This window comes from Haemaphysalis longicornis, unplaced genomic scaffold (genome assembly GCF_048455015.1).
Source record: "Haemaphysalis longicornis isolate Haplotype H1 unplaced genomic scaffold, Haemaphysalis longicornis Haplotype H1 scaffold_70, whole genome shotgun sequence".
Classification (NCBI taxonomy): domain Eukaryota; kingdom Metazoa; phylum Arthropoda; class Arachnida; order Ixodida; family Ixodidae; genus Haemaphysalis; species Haemaphysalis longicornis.
Genome location: NW_027526423.1, coordinates 18,356 through 37,173, shown reverse-complemented (window position 1 = coordinate 37,173; position 18,818 = coordinate 18,356). Strand labels below are relative to the sequence as shown.

General features: G+C 46.7%; 1 protein-coding gene across 1 annotated transcript in view; it reads right to left on the bottom strand.

Annotated features, from left to right (window-relative positions):
- Nucleotides 1-18,818, bottom strand: part of LOC144147999 (uncharacterized) — a gene marked incomplete at its 5' end in the record, with an annotated part of 61,422 nt that overhangs the window by 24,332 nt on the left and 18,272 nt on the right. Inside the window, 6 exons of the mRNA XM_077679603.1 lie at nt 3,952-4,146; nt 8,493-8,591; nt 9,423-9,493; nt 14,032-14,161; nt 15,518-15,619; nt 18,430-18,498. Of these exons, the coding sequence (XP_077535729.1) occupies nt 3,952-4,146; nt 8,493-8,591; nt 9,423-9,493; nt 14,032-14,161; nt 15,518-15,619; nt 18,430-18,498 (666 nt within the window). The remainder of the gene's footprint in view (nt 1-3,951; nt 4,147-8,492; nt 8,592-9,422; nt 9,494-14,031; nt 14,162-15,517; nt 15,620-18,429; nt 18,499-18,818) is intronic.

The following is an 18,818-nucleotide window of genomic DNA, read 5'->3' as shown; positions in this document are numbered from 1 at the left end:
AGGTACCGGCGGTTCTCACTGAAGCCCCTTTCCACAACCGCATTTCTATCTGGAATGCACAGCAATGCTTTCACTAGCCTAGCCAAGAGAGGGACTTTGGCTTTTTCAGCCTCCTTCTGCTCAAAAATCTGCTGCCAATACTTGTCAATCCGTGTAGCCAGATCTGATTCCACATGTTCAAGCTGGAGGAGCACGTATTCATACATCAAAGTAAAGACACCGCAGGGTTGGATCACTTCTGGCAGCCTGGTAGCTCCTCAAATGAGTGCAAGAGGACTTCTCTTCCCTCATCTGTGGGCTTAAAAGAAGCGCAGGCTCTGCAAAACGACGTTGTTGAATGGCAGCCACGACAGAAAGCACTCAGTGCATTTTATGTAAAAGCTTCTAGCACCCAATCTAAATGTGCGTTTTTTTCTCCGGGTTCCCAAGACGAAATTGCATGTTCCGCGTTACCTCCAACTTCTACTCTTGCTTCCCAATTTTCAGGGGACTAGGTATGCAACAACGGCCACTCTCTGGCTTTCTTCAAGCGGTAAGACTGTCTTCATGAAGCATCCACACAGCTTGTGAACGACGGCCACCATGTCATCATAGAGTAGGTGGACCAACGGCTCACTTCTTCGAAACAAAGGCAAAAAATTAGTGAGAACTTCGACCACATGCTTCACAAAGAGTAGCTTTGCAAAAAAAGTTTTATCAGGAAATGCTTTCCTTAAGCACTCCCGTAGCGTTCCTCCTGAACGACATGTTGAGTCAGACAAGATGACTTTCTTCAAAGCTGGAAACTTAATGAACCGGCATACAACCCGTCCCAAAGTAAGCCATCTTAAACTTTCGTCCCTTTCCCCTTTCCCACTAGCTACCCTTTAAATTCCCTCTCCATCTCGACTCCCCGGAGCTAGTCCCGTGAACTCCTGCCAAGCTTTGTTGCAAAGGCGATAGTAAGACATTCCCTCCACTTCAACGCCCGTGCCGTGAAGAGGACTCCTGCCACCTGTGCGCGCCACATCGAGGAAGCCCGGTGAATTGAACCTTCAGCGCAAGATTGGCACAGACTGCTTGAAATGTAGAAGGATGTAGCAGGATTTACCTCTCGGCGCAGTTAGGCGCAATTGGCGCAGCTATCACATCACTGCAGACTTCAAACAAAAACAGCGCTCAAGACGGGACACAGAGAAGGAGGCTACACCAACAAATTGTGTGTGTAGCTTTGTGTATGTGTGTCTCGAGCACTGTTTTTGTTTGAAGTATGAATTGACAAGCCCATACCTGCCAGGTCCATTGCGATGGCATTAGGGAGATCTGACAGGGGAGGGGGAAGGGGTAAGGGGGGAGGGGGATTAGAAGAAACACAATGGAATATTTTACATGCATTTTTAACTTAGCTACAACAGATCAGGTACCAAACTGTGTCGTTCAAACTACTAACCACCTACACCACTGGCCACTTGATAAATCTTCAACATGGCTGACACCGCCCTTTTCGGAAATTCCTATGAATTGCTGTCGAGGCTAACAATGTCCGCCTTTGCGACACTTCGCCAAAAGAACGTGACCGAGGATTATCAGACCCGGATGGTCGGAACAGGGTGCGATTTTTTTTCTGCTCTGCTGAACTGCCTCTCGCATTCAGCGCTGCTGCGGTACTAACCGATTCAACTTCTGCGGACAGCCGACAACGCTTTATAATCCCTTCGCTGATAACGATGTCAAGTAGTGTAGGATTGCATTGCCAGGTAGCTCCGGTGCAATGTGGCCATACTTAGACAAAGATTTAGCAAAACACGGGTAGATTTTCGGAAGATTTTTGTTTCGCTCATACAATCGTACAAAACCATCAAAATTCGGGAGTCTCCCGGATAATTCGGGAAACCTGACAGCTATGCAAGCCCAAACACTTCCATTGCTTCAGTGCGGACATCATTTGACAGGCGGAGGTCGGTGAAAAGAAGTCGTCAGTTGCAGGGGCATTTGAAATTTATTGAAGCAGCGCAACAAAACTGACGTAAGGCGACAGCAGCGCAGCCCACCCATTGTGGAACGCGTCGTGAGTGTGTTCCTGCAGCGGGTTCCACAAAGTGGCTCTAGTCGTGGCTACAGACGAGTGGTGTTCGGATGCCAAAGACGACAGCGTTGAGTTTCACAAGAGTAAATTTAGACAGTGGCCCTATGCACCATCCCAGATTACACAACAGATAGGTGCTGGCGATGACAAGTAAGCTGTGGCTATTCGCAATGAAGAGGCGACATCGCTGTGATCCGCTGCAGTGGACACCGCTGATGCCAGAGGAGTGGACCCTACTAGTGATTCTGATGACGTTCCCAGCCGCCTACCGCAGCTGAGTGAGCGTCAGCATTCAGCATGGTTCGCCACCGTTGTGGTGCAGCGGGCGGCGCCAGACTTTCTCATTTGGGCGGCGTCAATAGGCTTGAAGACAGCTTCATGAACTTCACCAATCATACCGAAGACCCAAACGAAGCTCACGGACTTTTTCATGCAGCGGTCATTGTGCTGTGTTTCGTATTTCCCATGCTTCGAGGATAAATCGATAAGCTACCTCTTGTCGTGCTCTTGTTAAGTGCTCAGTGATGAACGGACTTATCAGATAACCTTCTGATGGGCGTATTTTATGTTTCAAATTATCGATACATCAAACTACAGTGGAACCCCGATAATGCGACTTTCAAGGGGCCACGTGAAAGTGTCGTATGACTGGGGCACGGCTAAATGCTAGCCTAGTGACGACCTCACGCCTTAGGTGGGCTACGAACTTATTTAAACTACTATATTTAGTGCATCCTCGTGTAATTTACGAACCTATTTCATTCCCCTCTACCTCTACGGCATCAGCGTTGTATAATCGGGTTTTTAATGCATTATTTCTATGGAGAGTTTGCTGAGACCATGGTGGTCCATCGTGAGAAGCGGGTCATCGCAATACTGGGGGACATATCATCAGTGTTCCACTCTATCTTGCCATCCCCTTGCAAGAAATACGGCTGATACGTGAGAGAGCCCCGACATAAATTAAGCCGAACGTTAGCCCAAGAACACGTCCCACTTGACCCACTACGCTTTCAATTTTCACAGCACGACCACTTGGCTCGCTTGGTAATGTGCAACTACTATACTAGTATGCTGGTGGACTGAAAGAAAGCGACAGTTCAGTGGCCAGATCTTCCTACTCTAGGCCACCACTGCCACTCCACTCAAGTGGAACGATGTGGATGAGGAGGAGGGGAGTACTTCTCTCTTTGGACACTGAACACCTCAGCTGAGGCACCACCAAAAGCTCCACTGTAAAGAATACTGTGAGAGGTGGTCAGAACTTCGTAGGAATGTGAAGGCAAAAGGCTAGCTGGATAACCTGTTGATCTGGTGTTGAACTTGGTGCTGAACTTTGCAGATACACCTGTCACCACTTGGCTAGCCCCCGGGACAGCCCCTCCAAAGCTCGTCCCACTGGCTAGCCATCGCCAGAAGCCACCTGTCCACTCCCGTCGATTTTGTTCACCCCTCGAGGCAGCTCGTATTGCGCGGGTGGCAGTGTGGCCTCCCCACTTTGGGCGTGGCTGTTTCCCTTTCCTGGCATGCGCTGCATTACCCTTCCAAAGGGCCCTCCTCTGTCCCTGCCTCCGCACTGCTTCTCAACACACAAATGTGGGCTAGTTGGTTCGAACTGTGAAACATGGTTAAGTAGCGCGGTAAGGACGGGACAACACAGAAGAGACCCCACAGGACTAGTGCTGGTCCTGTGTGGTCTCTTTTGAGTTGTCCTGTTTATACCGCACTACTTCACCATGTTTGACCCGCACTGCTGTTTGCGCCTCGTGCTCTGACTGTCTGCAATTTTGTGTGCTTCGCGGCAATTTTCTGTACCTCACAATGCATTCTTTGAAATGCACAGAGCCCAAGGATTTCACTTCAAAACCAAAACGAATTGTGCTCACCACCGCTAGGGTAGCAGCAGCAGCATCGTTGTTGTGGGAGGGAGGAGATGGTGGGAACAGGTCGGTGCCCCCGCCCGCAGGGGGACTCTCCCTGCCCGAGGCTGCCTCCCCCTCCTCCCCCTCGTCCTCTTTCAGGTTGGCCTGCCGCTTTCTCCGAGTCGGGGGCCTCCGCTTCGCCTTCACCTTCGCTCGGTCCTGCATTGCCGACAACAACAGCACAAGCAGGCTTCTACGCACACTCCGGCTCTTTAAGTGAACTAACGCCCGTAAAAGGAAAAAAGGAAAGCACTGAAGAGAACAAGCGGCAGGACTAACACTTGTCTCAGCGTCCCGTCATGCCTTTTCTTCTCTTATTTTGTTTGCGGAATTAATTCACGGAGTGAGTGTCGATGAAAGTCTCACGCTAGACAGCTCAAACAAACTGGCCCAGAAACACTGAGCAGTGGGGGACGAAATCCAGCATTAGTTTTTTTTCTGGTAGGCCACTATGGCCCTTTTTCTATCCCAGGAGAGACCCAAGAGTACAAATAGGGAGGGGCCACTGGTCGCAACAAGACTGAAAAAGGTGTCGTGTACACTGAGTAACCTGACCCCGGCACTCTTGGGTTCTATCTCAAATGTCACTAATGCTTAATTAAACGGGGGCACAATCAAGGCAGCCAGCAAGTTGGTGTCAAACGAAAGTCTGACCTTCTCATCGCCATTGTAGCCTTGATTCGGTGCCGAAAGATGCATTATTTTTTCAGAAATCACTAATCAAACGTGACGCAAACCGCAACTCCAGTCCCTGTTTCTGTCCCGATAAACTGCAAACAAGCGAGGCAGCGGTGATGTACAGAGGTATAGACGCAACCGAACACAACACTAACCGCCACCGAGCAGTTTGGTCAGCTTTGCAATCGGCAGTGCTTTCCCAAACTCCCACGTCCTTCGCAGCTCCGGACCACTAGGCAAAATGTTCCCTCATGGAATGTGTGGTCAGCATTGACGCTTTGTTGAAAAAAAAAAACATGCCGTCTTTTGAAGCCCCATGAATGTTGGTGTCAAACCGCTCGTGCTTAGCTCGCACACTTCCGCGAAAAGCGGTACCACCGCCTCAGGTGTGGACCAGTGGCACCATCCAGCGGCAGCCAGGAAAGACGCTACGCACGATAGATGATTTAAAGGAGCCATGCAGACAAAACACAAGTCTGATTCATTTGAAAGATTGCCTCGTTAGAATCATACTGGCACCACTTTTAGTGCACACTTCGCTCACATAAGCTATATGATTAGGAAAAATTACTCCCACCTCCCCTCGCGGGAACCCCTGTGTAGATGCGACGCATAGGGGGTTCCGTTGTTGTGTCCATTAGGTTGATTCTCCCATCGCGTGAAACGTGCCGTGAACCTCCTGCCGCGGCTATGACGCAATGTGGTGCGGCTATGATGCAACCCAATCCAACACAATCCACTTTAATCCAATCCAATCCAATTCAAATCCAATCCAATCCAATCCAATGCCCCTCGCGAGAGAGTGTTCGCTATTGGAGAGGAAAGGGGGTGAGCGGCGGAGAGCGCAGCTCGCGCGGCGAGGAGAATGGGGAAGGGGTGTGGACGGACAACGACAATGCCGTATGGAGGGACAAGGCGAGCGAATGAGATGCCGTCGCATCTAAAAAGAAAATGGCCATGCGACCCACTAGCTGATTTCCCGCAATGAACCAATGATGTCATATGTGGCAGCTGTGCGATTGGCTGAGGCCAGCAATAGCAAACACAAATTAGGCCTGGCTTATAAGCTAGACGAACGAGCTATTTGCATTTAAATGTAATGCATTCTCACCTTACAGCAGTAAAAATGGTGGGGTAAACAATGAAAGTTATGAAAATACACGTAAACATAGAAGCATCAATGCGCACTGCTCTTGGTACTGCATGCATGATGCTTGTTTTAGCTGCACAGCAGTCCAACGCTTTGGGGTTGTCTCGGACGACGCTGGCCAATTGGCATAAGCGACGGTGTCTTGCGTGACCATATTTGTCGAGCGAACACCATGTTTCACGAAATGATTATTTTCTACCTTAACAAAAACAAGCCAGGTGTAAATACGGTCATAAACAAAGCAAAGGCAGAAAACGGCTTGCTGCGGTACGGTGGCGCCATCTAGGTAGACTAACGGTAAACAAGGCATCGCAGCAGCTTGAAGGCTTGGTCTGGTGAAGTCATTGCAGGCGTCACGAAAACACACGATTTGGTGGGAGAATCAAAATTTTAACCTAAACTGATAAATTTCTCAGTGAATACGGCATCGTTTGCCGCCGGGAAAGCACTGGAGGCACCATAAAATACGAAATCTTTAAAATAAAACAAACTTCTAAGTGAACTAATCTATCGATCTAGAGCAACTTGTATTTTGACTTTAGAGTCCCTTTAACACCAGCAATGTCTGAACGATGTGTTGTCCAAGTTTAGCACTCGGAGCAGTGCATGGCAAATGGCGATCAATTTTAATAAAACAGTTGTGATGACTCTCACTAACAAAAGACAGCCCTGTCATTTCCCATTCAGATACGCAGGTGTAATCTGTAGGTGAAAAAAAAAAAAAAAAAAAAAAATTAATCTGTTGATGAGTTTAAATATTTCGAAATAACTTTCACACCAAAGTTGAGATGACGGAAACACACCGACCTCATCTGTACCAGAAACACTTTGCGAACTTGCCCACTTGAAACACACTCCCGAAAAATTTTACTACAGTAAAATCTCGATGATACGAATCTCGCGGGACCGCGAAAAATATTCGTATCATCCGAAATTTGTATGAACCAACACAGACCAAATAATTTAGCACTAAAAAAAGTTTTCGTTTATTTCTTTTCTTAATTTCGCGTGGAGAAATCCGTGACGTTCTTCTACTTTTTTTTAACCTCTATGTCACCAAGCGGTCCTTTCTAAACTTTCGTCTCCTCACTCACGGTGCTCAAGCTCACTACAGGAGCATTTTTGCACGCGATTCGTGCGCGTCGGCGTTGTGCATGCAATAATCGCCCGCGTCGGCTGTGCCACGCGGTCAGAAAATGACGCGCGAAGGCGGGTGCATCATGGGAAGGTTGCGCATCATGGCGGCAGTTTTGAAGTGCTCAAGACAGCCGGCTGGACCCGCTGGGGAGGTTTAGGCTTAACACCCCAGCAGGTATTTCACGGACGCTTTCATTAGCGGCGCGGATGATTTTTGATAGCACCGTTTTCGCCCACATTATCAGCTCACTTACCGCACAAGAAACTGCGTGCATGCTTTGAGCAGCATTTTAAAGAGCAGTTAGAACCGGTCGCTCGAGCGCCCCGCACCACTTCGCGACCGAAGCCGCCGCCATGTTGCCGCTGCCGGCCGCGCCCCGCGCAGCGTTCGGGTGGTTTCGCGATGGCGTCATCGCGCCTGTGGGGTGTGCGGCGCGTTTTCGCGAGCAGGAAACAACAGCGCGGCCGTTCCTGGAGAAAGGGCGGCAAAGAAGGGATAGAGAGCCCGTACATCGCCGTCGCCTGCTCGCTCGGCAGTCGGGCGCCTCGCCGGCTCGTTCGTATCATTCATCGGGCCGCGCAGGTCCGTTCGTAAGATCCGATATTTTTCCCATTGCAAACAATGCAATTTCGCCGAGACTTATAAGAAATTCGTATCATCCCGAAATTTGTATCACCCAGAATCGTATCATCGAGATTCCACTGTATACGTGTTGTAAAATATAACTGCTTACAGAACACATATTCTCCCATACTTGAGTACACTTCGGTGATATGGTCGCCTCAATTTTCACGTGATACAGATAAGGTTGAATCTCTCCTAAGGAAGCCAATTTTTACATTCGGTCACTACAACCACAACTGTTCCCCTTCATTTCATGCTGAGGACTAGTACCTTCGGTCCTTATCACAACGGCGCGAGTGATACAGGGTCGTGTTGATGTACAAGGTTGCACATGCCTCTACCCGTATAGTGGCCCCAATTTCTTTCGTAGATTGCTTGCAGCACACTGATAACTTGAATACTGCCTTGTTAAAGCCCACTCGGATCTGTTTAAGCGTTCGTTTATTTCCCTAAAACGATCGAAGGACAGAATAATCTACAGCCAGTCCTCTGATGTTTGCCAGGTGAACTGTTTACTGCTTGTTTAAGACCTGCTAAACCATGTTTTATGATGATATAGTCTTGCTGTGAGTGCATGCACATGTTTTTTACGTCTCATTTTTGTTTGGTGTACAGTGTGCAATTTACACATTATTTGTCGTGTACTATTATTTTATGTAAATCTTCCACTTGGGGATATGTCTCTTGCGAGACAGCCGTATTTGTAATAAATAAATAAATCCTCACATACTTTTTTCACCCTTCTTTAGGCGAGTTGAGCGAAAGATTAAACAGAGCTCGCTGCGAAACGTGACCTCTGTAGGGAAGTGCCAACGCATGCAGTTTTTTTGCCAATGACGCAATTGATATTACAGCATGCACAGTGTCTTTTTTTTTTCCCCCGCTTGAACAAGAGCAAATTCAGGCTGCTGTTACCTTGGTTGCACTGGTCAGCGTCCTAATCTGGTCAGCCGGCTCGTCGAAGCTCACCGATGTTTCGACCTTCGTGTCTCGCAGCGGTGGTCGACTTGGCAGCTAGAACGAACGCAAATCAATATATAGTACTTCAGTGGGCACGTTGGCAAACAAACGCAAAGACTTCTCTGAATACTAGAGGGTCACAGGTGGAAAAGGTACGGGCGTGCCAATATCAGTAAATTTTAAGTACTGAAACGAATAAGGAAAAACATTCTTGGGTGCATCACCACTGCAAAAATGCACCGGCATTGTTAGTGCGGTGCTTTTAGGGAGCATTTCTCATCTACTTGAAGGTTCTGAGAGCCATCTTTGATCTGCTGCGGTTAATACTCCCTAGATAAGAAAGGCTAGGCGTGTATTATAACAAATTGAGCCCCAATCTAACGATCAAATTATACGCAAAGATTACTTTTCTTAACTTGTCAAGCCTCCTTTTTTCTTTCCATTTACAGCATACTAGAGAACAACAAACTTCTGTGGTATTAGGCATTAAGATAAAGCTTTCTTGACAAGGAGGCGTTGACGCCACGGTGCTGCAAAGCTAGCCTGTTAACCTTGCATGTGTATCACCACGCACTCGTGCAAATTTAAGCTGAAATCTTTATGCACTGATAACAGGCATTAACTGCCCCTAATGGAATCCATACCTAGGACTGTTGTGTGTAAAGGGAAAGAATAGAAAGAGGAAAACAAAACAGAAATACAGGACATAAAAAAAACAACGAATAAACAATCCGCAGAAAATGCCCCTCGCAGAAGCGATATTTGGGATTCTTCTGCAGGCAGAGGAAACATAGGAAGACAAAAAGAAAAAAAAGCAGGAAAAGAAAACAATGAATCAGAGACCCGGACAAAGCAGCGCATGCCAAGGAGGGAGCACCATCTCACCACGGGTGGTGGAGCAAACAAGTCCCCGCCACTGGCCTCTTGGTCCAGCTGTTCCGACTTCTCTTCTGGCTCTGTGCAAGGAGTGGTAACGAGAAAGTCCAACACAGACGGCACAGATGCGAGGCCCTAAGGGCCGAGTAACGACCCCAGCCCGCTCTTTCCCATCCCGTCGTCGTGTACAAGCGCAGTTCAAAATAGCTGAAACCACTTTTCTAAAGCGATCACGCCTCATTTAAAATTACACCTATCCGCTTTAGATCCCTATGAAATAGGAATCTAAAAGATATTTTAGTGCATGCTAAAACAGGGCCTTCAAAGCAACCAGTCATAGCCAGCTGTTCCCGTCCCAGACGCAAGACTTGTAGGCACCTGCAGACAAACTGCATTGTAAAAAGCACAGCCAGCAATTACGTTCACAAGATTAATTCAAGTTTTACGTGCACTTCATCCAACATTGTGTATATGTTGGAATGCTCAATGTGCCACAAACAGCATGTAGGCGAAACGAGACAAGCTATGAGCCTACGTCTTGACGGTCACCGGGCAGATACTCGCAGCAAATCCTCCATAGCTGTGGCGCAGCATTTCAACCAACCAGGCCACAATTTTGATGACCTTAAGTTATATATACTTCAGTCAAACTTTAAGCCTCCTAAGGACGGGAAATACAGGTAATACTATTTAATTCGCAAATTCAACTCCATGGAACCTGCTCGAATCAATGCGTCTAGGGGCAACTTGCAATCCTTGCGATATTCACAGGAAATACAGCATTAGGCCTTATCTTGCTCGTACCTTATCCAAACAATATGACCCCATCCCTGTGTTCCTTATGTAGTCACCTAATTCCTTTGGTTTTCATTCATTAGCTGCCAGTTTAGTATGTGCAAGCATCCCTCCAGCCTTTGCTCTGGAATTCCATTTTATCTTTCTTTTTATTTTTTTCTGTCTTTTTTGCTCCGCTTTGTCTTGTGGCCCTTACGTCCTTCAAACTTTATCTTTTCGTTTTTCTGTTGCAGAAAAGGCCTGTTCCAGGAATGTTCCTGTTGGCAGCACGTGCCATTTCAGTTGCGCTGTGTGCGTGTGCATGCGTGCGTTTTTTTTTTTTTTTCTCGACCAAGTTATTTTCCCCCTTCCCTGCTGGGGCTGGCAGATACCTTCTGATAAGGACCCCACTCTCACCACCTGTTCTGCTTCCGGCGTTTCTGAGAACCTTGCTGTAGGCCACGCACATGGCAACAAACACCCTCTCACCCTTTCCCTCCTAGAATTTCCCGGAATATCAACCCCCGGCTGACTTCGCGGCTCCAACTACACAACCTTCTTTTCCCCCTCACTATCTCATCCTACGTACTCCAAAACCAATCCGCTTTCTCAATTCCACTTCCTTCTCTTCCCTCACCTGGGGACCTACCCCTATATAAAGCATGCCAGCTAGGCGAGGGTTTGCCCTGACGAAGGCAAGTCTCTTTGCTGAAATGCTGGCAACAATCGTGGTCTCTACCTTGTTCGAAGTTTTCTTGTGTTCTCTACCATCTTCCAAGTTGTATTGCTCCCTAAATATATGTGTGCGTATGTGCGTGTGCGAACATCACTATTACTTTTAAGTCGTGAGTATCTACTTAAGTCGTGGGTGTCTACTTTTAAGTCGTGAGTGGGCTAAGTAGCCCTCTTCTTGCTCGATTTCTGGCCAATGCCATGCGTGGGTATGCGCCATAAGACGTGGAACAACAACAACAACAACAATATTCCCAGCCCACGGCCGCTGGATGGATTATTCTATATAGCGGCTGTGCCTAGGCAAGTGGCTGTAAGTGCCCTGTGTCTTGTCTTATGAATGGTGTGATTGACGAGCTTATTAACCTGACCGCTGTTAGTGTGACCCTTGCCAACACCGCGCATGTGGCGGCTCAGGCGAACAGCACGTACGGTCGTCGCCCTTTATCAGCCTACACATATCTACAAACGGCAACTTGCTATCTCCCGCTCTCATTTGTATACCGGCAAAATTTACGACATCGGGGATCGGAACAACCGTAACCTTCCATTCAGCGCTTCATGACTGACAGACACAAACCTACGGGTTTTGACTTGTTATCTTGGTCAAAACTTACAATTATGGTATCGATTCGGACGAGCGAGTAGTCCGATCGGCGCGATGATCGTCACGGGTTTATAATTTCGACCCGTACAATGCTTGTTTCTAGGGGATTTCTCTTTTGCAATGTTAACGTCATTCAGCGTTGGCCACTCATTCATTTCGATTGTTCCTTTTAGAATAATCTCTGCGCTTCGTTGTGATGGCATGCCCGAGCCCGTACAACACATTGCCACGCGCTGATAACTACGAATAAACACCGATACAGTCGCCGAAAGCACGCACCGTTCGCCGTGTATATGCTTCGCAACTTTGCTGTTAAGACACGTTCTGAAATTATTTTTTTTAGTTTTGGGTGGTTCGAATATTTCGAACAATAAAAGTGTCGTTTGAATCGAATGGAATACCAAAAAATTCAAATCGAATATTCAAAGTTTCGAATATTCGCACACCCCTACTATTACGTGAAAAATGGCGGCCTTTAGCGAGTCTTTTGTATTATGCGGCCCTTTGTTGGGCTCTCTCTCAACGAAGCCCCAGACATAGTAGTCGAGTGGATTTAAATCTGGAGAACTAGAAGGCCACAAGTTGGGAGTGACGGGGTCGGAGAAGTTGTGTCAGCCACTATTGGGGTGATGCAGGCGGTGTGGGCAGGAGCCGAATCTTGCGGACAGACATATGGTCTTCCTTTTGAAACGCTCTCTATCCATGGCTTTACAACAGCGGCAAGCACATCCACGTAACCGGCAGCATCAACGCGGAGCCCCGCAAAAAAAGTGCGGCTGCATAACGTCACCCTCGTTGCGGACAACGGATAACAGCACCACCGGAGAAATTAAGGGGTTCCGACAATGTCTGACCGCTGACGGGGCTTTTTCCTTTTCGCCACCGATGCCACTTCCCCCACCACAACACATCAGCTCTGTCTGCACCTCGTAAATGAAAGACCTCGCTACTTTAAGAAAGGTGGCAATTTAAAATTCGCTGTAGGGTGCGGCCGAGGCGGCGAAGACTGCAAGGCGTTTCATTTCCTGCGTCAACTTGTACACGTTCATATTTGGAAAAACTGCGCAGTATGAATGATAAGGGGTCGATGAACGAAAAGCTGTACGCCTATAGTTCATATCACAAGCTAGCTGCAGCACTGTGGAGGCTACATTGTTGTCCCCCTCAGGGCGCCTACCTCACCGCGAAGGAAGCGACAAAAGGCGCCGGGGCCGTGCGGTGCCACTTGCCGAGAGGGGAGAAGGGAGTGTCCTTTCAGGACCCCCTTCATGGTGGATTAAGCGCCCTCAGTGGGCGCACTATTGATAACAATGTAGCCTCCACAGTGCTGCAGCTAGCTTGTGATATGAACTATATATATATGACAAGCCTGCTGATGTCTATGGCAATAACGAATGGCGTCCTCAAATACCTCACACACCCGGTATGTATGTATATACTAGGGGTGGGAAATTGATCGATTAATGCTTTAGTCGCGATCAATTTTTTTAATCGGTTAATCGGATGAAGTCACGTGATCGAAATGAAACAAGGGTATCATGGTTAAATTGCGCGCAAGCATGTTGAGGTTCATATTCGCGCTCTAATAAGTCTCATTACTTCACGACAGAAAACGATGCAAGTATGCTCAGAGATAATAGTCATTAAAACCGCAGGCTGATATTCAAGACAGACGGGAAGACGGATACTCTGAATACAAATATACACCGTATAAAAAACAGCGAGCGGGCACTACCAAAGTTTTACCCTTATATGAACCAACAATGGGCGGGAGTAAACCACGATTAATCGAAGCCTTCTGCAATTACGAAGCGTGCCTATGTTCCTAATTCTAGAAATAGTGCGAATGACAAGTGCGGTGATCGGCGTTCCGCCCGCATCAGCGCCATGATGATGATCTGCTCAGCTTATCTGGGATGTCTGTGATGTGCTAGCCTGACTTAGCCCTATTTTTTATTATTTTCTCTTTCTGCTCTACCTTTTCATTTCACCTCTACTACTGCTCCCTCCTCTGAGTTGTATGCAAGTGAGCTCAATAATATCCCTACTGCCTTTCCTTTCAATTTCTCTTCCCTCAAACCACTACAAAAAGCTGTGAACAGGCCTTGGAGCGTACTGACAATATTTATTATTTTATTTTTGTAGTTATTATGAAATATTATCATTTTCTTTCAACTAACGCAACTGATTAATCAATTAATTAACCGATAAAAGCCTGCCGATTATTCGGACTAAAATTTTTAATCGACGCCCAGCCCTAGTATATACACATGCCAACAGGCCAAGCACGATTTTCCTAGCTTTCCAGCACGACGATCAAAAGGCTCAGCTGCTCCCTGACGTCACAGAGAATGCGCGAAACATGTCAATTCGGGGCTGGAACACTTCGCGCAGCATCACAGCACCGACAGACAGGTAGTAAGGCACTGTAAGGGGTGGATGACAAGGGCAGCAAGCGAAGCGTTCTCACGTGACCTAAACGACTGTAGTAACGACGACACCAACCTGCATGTGCGGTGTTAGGCCTGCCCAGTCGGCTTTTTAGCTCATCCCCAAAGAGGCTGGACCCTCCAAACAGCGACACCCCACCAGCTGGCTTCTTCTTGGGAGGCGAAGTGGACTCCGCCGCGGCGGGCTGCAAAACACAAAGGAGCGATTGCAAGCTCTGGGGCTTGTAGATTTGTGGCTGCATAGATTCAGTGGCCTGCAACACCACTGAGTAAATTCTTTCTCCTATTTTCATTTATTTTCAACAAGTATTGATTGTTTACTGAACAGCCCTTTGTCTCGCTACTGCAGATGTGATAATTATTTACTCTATTGAGGTCACATAAAATCTGATAACAGTTCCGGAGTATGAAAGAAAAAAATATATCTGCGACAAAATTTTTAAAGCTTTTCCTACAAAAATAAGGAAGCTGGCATTTTCGTCATTGTTTCCCAAGCACAATCTAGCCTCATTGTCGTACAAAACACATTTCCCGATCCCAACGTAATCCGTCTCTCCACAGTTCCGCTGGACGTACTGCTCGTGTCTCTGTAAATATCCCCACATGTGAAAACTTCCGGGTCTGTTAGTGCAATGCTAAACCAGCACGGTGAGAGCACTTTTCTGCGCAAAATGTTGGCGTAACGGAAGCACAATAGTTAGACAAAGGTACACGCCGTTTCTCCAAATCTCCTCCTCGCACAACACAGACCCCAATGCACTATCACAGATCGTTACAATTGACCAAGAGAGGGCTTGTAAGGAATTGATGGGATGACAGCCGCTTACTTTACTTTATGCCGATAACCGCGTATGCCGTTTACACAGTTAAATGCATTTGCACACCTATGAATGAACGCCCTGCCTGCCATTTCCACACTTCCTATTCTCTGCAAGGACAAATTAAAGATGAACTTTTTCTTTCGTATTCCCAGTACATACGGAAAGCCAGAACTTGTTAAAATTACAACCAGAAAAAAAAAAGCAAAATTAGCTTCCAAGAGAACACCTTCCCCTAAACTTGTACCGAAAAATTTCTGCACTAGTACACTCTCATATCCACTGCAAGTAAAAACACTGCTGCCCCCAAATGCTGAAACACGCAAATGAACGAAAACAAAGGTCCATAACTTGCACGGAAACATGAACTGGGAGCCACTCAAATGCCCCAATCACTGACGGAATTCTTCGCTCTTTCCCCAACTGCAGCAAATGTGTCATTCATTCAATGCATCTTACCTAATGTCCTTCAACAACAAACACTCCGTGGCACGTTTTCGTTTGGCAAATGCCGCTAGTACCTCTGCATTTGCCCGCCCGCACAAAAAGGCAGCCTTTGCTATGGATCCATAGATTCCAAGATCCCTCGACCATGGCACCTGCCAAAGGACACCAGCCTTCCTTCCGCTCTCGGTCCAACTCTCTGTTGCGCTGTTTCCCAGATGCATTCAATAAAGTTGCTTTATAGGAAGCAAAACACAAAAATCTGCCCGGGATCATCACCTTGGCCGCTGGAGGAGCAAACAGGTCCACATCCATCGCATCCTCTGAGGACTTGAAGAGGTCGTCTTCTTGGTCGAACAGAAAGCGGCTGCCGGCCCGCGGCTGCACAAGAAACGGCTGACATTTCAGAGGCATCAGCACTAAAGTCTCTCTCTCTCCCTCTCTCACAAACACAGAGAGAGAGACTTTATGCTGACTTTAAACTCTGTCTGCTCTCTCTCTCTCTCTCTCTCTTCCTCCCTCTATAGAGAGAGAGAGAGAGAGAGAGAGAGAGAGAGAGAGAGAGAGAGAGAGAGAGAGAGAGAGAGAGAGAGAGAGAGAGAGAGAGAGAGACTTTCGTGATGACTTTAGAGAGAGTCGAAACTCTCTAAAGTCATCACGAAAGTCTCTCTCTCTCTCTCTCTCTCTAGAGGTAGGAAGAGAGAGAGAGGCCTCTTTGAGAGAGATGCCATAATTGGATCTCTCTCTCTCTCGCCATCACTAAAGTCTCTCTCTCTCTCTAGAAAGAGAGAGAGGAGAAGATAATTTGTGAGAGAGAAAGAGAGATATCAAATTATGGAGTTTAGTGCACCAAAGTTCCACCTTGGCTATGAAGGTGCACCATAGAGGAGGGCTTTGCATTAATGCCAACCACCTGAGAATATCTAACATGTGCCCAAATCTTGACACACCGGTGCTTCCACTTCTCGCCTGAATCGCAACAGCGGACACGTTGACCGGGATCGAACCCACGCTCTTGGGCTCTGCAGCTCACACCCTCAGCGACCGAGACACCATGGTGGGTCACTCCACAAAAAATAGAGGGTTGGGCTATCGTAAGGCGCACGTAGAAGTGCATGGCTGCAGGTGATTTCGAACAGCCTCGCGTTGTCGAGCAACAAATTATTCTTTTTCATTCGTGCCGTTCTCACCAGAAACAAGCTTCCGTAATCACCACCCCCCTGCAACTTTGTGGTGTTCGTCAATGGAGCTCAGCTTCTAACAGATTGCAGCAGTCGTACAATCCGTACCTCATCTCGCACTGCCTCCTCGTGCCGAGTAACAAAATGACTGCTCCGTTCAGAAGATGAATGCAAAGTGCCTCCGAAGATGGTCATACCGACTACAAGGCACCTTTCAATTTCTTTTTTTTTTTTAATTTTCTGGGCTTGAACGAGCTAAAGTTGCACCTACACAATTAGGTGCACCTTATCTGGACACAGATTCAGACATATTAGCAAAATTTGAATCTTATTTCTTAACCGCCAGACATTAAAACCCACCATGTCTGACAACCATAATTTCTATCTAGGTCAAACCTTTTTCCCTTTTTTTAGGTTAAGGGGGGGGGGACACTGGTTCTGGAAAGATTGAACTGTGCGCTTGATATTTACACATTTAGTATATTTTAACATCCTGAGATTAAATATACAGCCAGTTTTCATCTATGTGGTGTAAGTTCAGACTTGTGCAACGTGTTATGCCACTATGTTTCGGGCAATTTTTTTATTATCTACCTATGAAATACCTGAATACTTTTTATCCCTTTGTGCTCTAGAAGGACAAGGGAGTGCAACTATACCACAGCAGTAATTTTAGCGTTGTTCCTGCAATTGCTGTAAACTTATTAAATGTCATGCCATCAATTACCAAAGTTTTCATAAAACAAAGTGCATAGAAAATTGTGGCAGCAAAAAGATATTCCACATTTTTGTGGTTTTATTGCACTGTTCAGCTCATAAACTTTCGAATGCTGCAAAAATAATACAAATCTGACCAGCACATCCCAAGATATTGAACTCGATAGTTGACCTTACAGGAAAAAATTGCCCCAGAAAAAACAAGGCACGAAGTTTGGAAACATGTGAAAATAGTCACTTGGACAACTTCAAAGGGCGACAGCTTTGCAAATACTTATGGTAAAGCTATAATATTTTGCAGGTACATTCTTTGGGACTCGTAGACTGCGAATAAAATTAACGCAGAAAATTGATTTTTTGGCAAATTTTTTGTTCTGAAAAGCAGTGTCCCCCTTAAAGGAGCCATGAAGAGAAAACACCAAGTTTGGTTCATTCAAAAGATTGCCTCATTAGAATCATACTGACACCACTTTTAACGTAAACTTCGCTCAAATAAGCTACATAATTACGGAAAAAGGGAACGGTCATGTGGCCCACTAGCTCATATCCCGCAACAGAACCTATGATGTCATACCAGACAGCTCTGCGATTGGAGGAGCGTGGCAAAAGCAAATACAAACTAGGCAGAGCTTATAAGCTTGCCGAACAAGCTATTTGCGCTTAAATTTAGGGCACATTCTTTTGAAAGCCATAAGAATGGTGGGACAAACAGTGCAAGTTACGAAAGCACACGTAAACATAGAACTACCGATGCGTATGCTGTTGTTGGTACTGCGCGCACTATGCTTGGTTTAGCTGCACAGGACTGCGGGGCTTTGGGGTTGTTTAAGACGACACTGGCCGATTGACGCAAGCGACGATGTCTTACGTGACCGTATTTGTCGAGCGAGCACCATGTTTCACGAAGCAATTGTCTCCATGAACAAAAGAAGCCAGGTACAAATACGTTCACAAACAAACCAAAGGCAGAAAACAGCTTGCCGCGGTGGGGTGGCGCCATCTAGGTTCACTAACGGTAAACAAGGCCCTGTGATGTCATTGCAGACGACGAAAATGCATGATTTAGCGGGAAAATCAAAATTTTAACTTTAATTAATTAATTTTTCAGTGAATAAAGCATCGTTTTTATTCGGACAAGTGCTGGGGGCACTATAAAACACGAAATCTTTCGAATATCACAAACTTGTGTTCTGTCTTCATGGCTCCTTTAACCCCACGAACAGGTGGGAACGGCTTGCGAGGGTCAAAAGAAGAAAGCATTTTGCTTCAAAACAAATCAGAGCAGTGGGCTACCTTGGTGATGTGCTCCTCAACGATGGCCTCCGAGTGTCCTGTTGGCGCGGGCTCTGCGTCTCCCTTGGACTGCACAAGGGGGGGAGGCAGAGAGAGAAAAAAAAGAAAAACGTGAGCCCTACAAAGACGCATACCTCTCAGAGGTGAATTTTTCAGGCCATCAAAGAACGCTACATGTTCACATGAAATTAGTTTGAACTGCCTCCTATTTTATATTTAACGACATCACTTCACTAATGCCTGCATGCCCTGTCCACAACAAGTAGCGTGGCTGTGAATCGAACCTGCGATGTTGTGCATAGCAGCACCATTCCTAAGCGGGTTGCTGCTTCAAATAGGCTCTTGGAACATGCATAGCAAAGGAAAAGAGTAAAAAAAAAAAACCAAAA